The 3,958-nt window shown below is 38.2% G+C and overlaps 1 protein-coding gene across 1 annotated transcript in view; it reads right to left on the bottom strand.

Moving 5' to 3' along the window:
- Window positions 1-1,856: 1,856 nt before the first annotated feature.
- The window catches only part of LOC107871516 (WEB family protein At1g12150-like), a 28,017-nt gene continuing 25,915 nt past the window's right edge, over window positions 1,857-3,958 (bottom strand). The window contains exon 3 of the mRNA XM_047412383.1: window positions 1,857-3,791. Coding sequence (XP_047268339.1) covers window positions 2,163-3,791 — 1,629 coding nt within the window. The 3' untranslated portion in view covers window positions 1,857-2,162. The remainder of the gene's footprint in view (window positions 3,792-3,958) is intronic.

Raw genomic sequence — 3,958 nt, 5'->3', positions numbered from 1 at the left:
TAATAGGACCCTCCTAAAGTTCAGGTGTGTTTCATCAATTTCGTGTATAATTTAGGGTGGAAACAGAACATTTTCTCTAGAAGATAAAACTAATGATGTAAGCAAGGAAAAATAAAAAGTAAAGCACCTAGTAGCCCTGAACTATGATCAACTACGACACACTTCAACTTCACAGAGGTCGTATTACCCTCCCTTAACTCAATTATAGTGTATTTTTATCACCCTTTTAGCTGACGTGACACCTTTTTAGCTGACATGAGCCCTATTTTTATGTAATAAAGGTGTCACGTTAGCAACAAAGGATGACAAAAGTATGCTAAAACTGAGTTTATGAGGTAACAGGACCCACGTGAAGTTGGAGTGTGTCGTAGCAACTTTGACTATAGTTTGAGGGGATACTGAATGCTTATCTCAACGATAAAACAACCCTTCTTTTGGAGTTATAAGTTAGAGACGGATTCAAGAATTAAATCTTATAGTTTTACGATACTATCAATCACACTGACCTTTCGAGTTATAGGGTTTGAAATTTAATATTTGTACGTATTCAACAAATTTTCGTCGACGCATATACATGTTCTGAATTAAAGCTATTGTGTTCTGCTGAACCTGTAGATTATATGCATTGGTTGGTAAACATAAAAAATTTATATGCATAATTGGTAGAATGAAAAGACAATGTATGTTTACTCATTCATTTTAATAAATCAAATAAATATGAATGATGTAATAAATAAAATTAAATGTGATTTTTCTAATATTGGTACGTAGTTCTAATAGAGACTTGTACAAGAATATGCGAATATACGTATTAGCATTTCAACCAATGCATTTGTCCAAAGTCAATGCATTTTATTTTGACTTACAATATTGTATTTTCTCTGTCTTAATTTATGTGTCATAGTTCAAATTTCGACGGTCAAACTTTTTAATTTTGATCGCAAGCTTGAATATATACGTAAAAAAATACTGTAAGTCATAATAATCAAGAATTTAAAACGTTTAAAAGATGTATGAAAAGGTTGCGATTAAGGAAAACTTCGTCAATCCTCGAAATCCAAACATTGCCACATAAATTGAGACGAAGAGAATGTATTTTTATGTATTAAGTGAGATTTTCGAGCTACTTGTAAATTTAAGGTTATTTTTTTGAGATAAGCATTCAGTACCCTCTCGACAGGGGCGGAGCCAGCCTTCTGTTCGGGGGTTCGGCCGAACGGCCCCTTTGATGGAAAAATATACTATTTATACATGATTAAAATTATTTTTTATGTGGTTATAGTAGGTGTTGAACCCCCTTCGACTAAGTTTTCTTTGATTATAGAACCCCCTTAGTTGAAATCCTAAGTTTTCTTTGAATATGGAACCCCCTTCGTTGAAATCCTGACTCCGTCTCTGCCTTTCGAACTGTGACTAAAGTTGTTACGATACACTCCAACTTCACAGTGGTCATCCTATTACCCCTGAACTCAATTTTAGCATATTTTTATCACTCCTTTGTGCTGACGTGACACCTTATTACATAAAATGGAGCCCACGTTAAAGGTGCCACGTCAGGTAAAAAGGTTGTCAAAAGGTGTCACGTCAGCACGAAAGGGTGACAAAAATACGCTAAAATTGAGTTCAGGGGCAATAGGACCCTCGTGAAGTTGGAGCGTGTCGTAGCAAATTTGATCATAATTCACGGGAGTACTAGATGCTTTACTCTATTTTCTTTTAATGTATATACAACAGACGTTGAACTTCATTAGTAAAAATCATGTATCTACCGTTACAAATATCACCACAAGTATCGAGTAACTCTGTCCGCCAAAACGTTATCTAATTTAACTAAAAATACCATGCAATGCATGAAATGATTGAACCAAGAAGAACAAAGTGTCTTTTTTTTGCTAAGTAACAAGACATTCATACACTTTCTGCACATTTGAATAAAACGGGCAGCCCGGTGCACTAAGGCTACCACTATGCACGGTATTCGGGGAAGGGCCCCACCACAAGGGTGTGTCGTACGCAGCCTTACCTTGCGTTTCTGCCAGAGGCTGTTGCCTTAAAGAAAATCATACATGCTGACATACATACACAAACATTATAACAAAGTTAAATAAAAATTTCACATTTTATGTATCACTATAGTTCTTATTTTTTTTACAATTTTTTCTCTATGTACCTTCAGTATTATTACCATTAGATGATTCTCCAGTTTCTTCTTCTTGTTGTTCCTTTTGTCTCCATTTCTGTAGTTCTCCTTCAACAATCAACTTTGCTGCTTCTGCCATTTCTGTTGTTTTCAATGCATCTTGTGTGGCAATGTTGATATCTTCCTTCTCTTTCAACAACCCCTCGAGTTTTTCTTTCGCGTGTTTTTCATTTGCATTGATTGTTTCTACTTGTGCCATGACAGTTGCAACTTTTATGTCAGCATCATTCTTGATCCCCTCAACTCTTTTTTTCAACGCCTCGAATTCTTCAACTGATAGTCTTATCTTTCCGTTAGATGGTTCTGATGAATGTTTTTTGTCATCATCATCATTAGCATCGTTTGCTGTCGTTGTTGTTGTAGTTGATGTTGATGATGGATTGTGTATCTTATCGTCTGCGAGTTTCTGTGCTGCTTTCGCTTCTTCAGCTTCTTTTAGCGCGATTTTTAGTTTTTCTTCTGTTTCTTTAGTTGTTTCTTGTTTTGTTTTCGCGTCTTGTCTGAGTATTTCTGCACTTTTCTTCATCTCTTCTGCTTCTTTTGAGTACTGATTCGCCTCGGAAGTTAACTGTTGGATTCTTGAAGGTAAGTCATTGGAATCTCCTCCTGCTTTTGTTGTAGCCGAAATGCTTGTTTCGAGATCTTTCTTGCTGTTTTCGAGCTCCAACTTTAAGTTTTCGATGAGGAACTCTTTTTCTTCTGATTTCTTTTTCAGCTCGTTGAGTTCACCTTTCACGCGTTCTACTTCTTGTTTGAGTGAATCAACAGTGCTGCGCAGGGAACTTTCCTCCGCGGCTATCACTTTCAATACGTTCTTTGCAGCATCTAGCTCTGCATTTGCTTTGTTATACGCTTCCAAATCCAAGGCGCGGACTTTGTTGAGTTGTTCTTGCAACACGTGCATCGCCTCATTGGTTACCTCGAGTTTCTCTATGAGGTTTTCGGTTACTAGTTGTGAGTCAGGATCCTCTTTGAGGACCTTGATTTTCTCCTCTGCCTCTTCTTTCGCCGTTTTGAGTGAATGCAAGTGAGTTTCTTTATCTGCAATAAGCTTTTCGTGTTCTTCTTGTGCTTGGAGAGATGCAATTTTTACTTGTCCCAACGTTTCCTGTAACGTAGTCACTTCTTTCGAGAGCTTACCTAGCCTCTCTCTATTGATGGCCGCGTTGTGCTGCGCGTCTGCAGCTTCTTGAAACGCGGCCAATTTAGCCTCCAAGGCCGCGTCAAAGTCCTGACGGAGGTTTGTAAGCTCTTGTTTCGCGGAGTTTAGTTCACCTGAAGATGTTCGATATTGTTCTCTTTCGGCTTCAACATTCTGTTTCCAAGCATCTGTCCCTACTACAGGCTTACTCGATTTCTCTTCTTCGAGCTCAATGGCTCGCGCTTTTGCTGTTTCTGTCGCCTCAATAGCTGATTGCTTCGACTCACTTAGTGTCTCGAGCTTTCCCGTGAGTGCTTGGAGTGTTCTTTTAGCCTTTTCGAGGTCGCGGAGAGCTTGAGCCTTTGTGGTTTCTGTGCTTCTTATTTGTTCTTTGAAGCTGTCTAGTTCTCTTAAGGCCAAATGTAGCCTACTCTCCTTTTCTAGCACCCTCTGTGAAGGGGGAAAAATTGTTAACCATATGGTATTTCAAAAAAAATATACAGGAAATATACATAGCGGGGTTGCTCGAACTCTTCAAAAACATCGTCGGATGCATCTCAGATCCTTCACATTTTTTTGAGCATCTGACACGGTTGCGTCAACATTTTTGGAAAGTT

The sequence above is a fragment of the Capsicum annuum genome, chromosome 5 (genome assembly GCF_002878395.1).
Source record: "Capsicum annuum cultivar UCD-10X-F1 chromosome 5, UCD10Xv1.1, whole genome shotgun sequence".
NCBI classification, from domain to species: Eukaryota; Viridiplantae; Streptophyta; class Magnoliopsida; order Solanales; family Solanaceae; genus Capsicum; species Capsicum annuum.
Note: the sequence above shows the minus strand (reverse complement) of the source record. Positions and strands in the feature narration are given on the sequence as shown.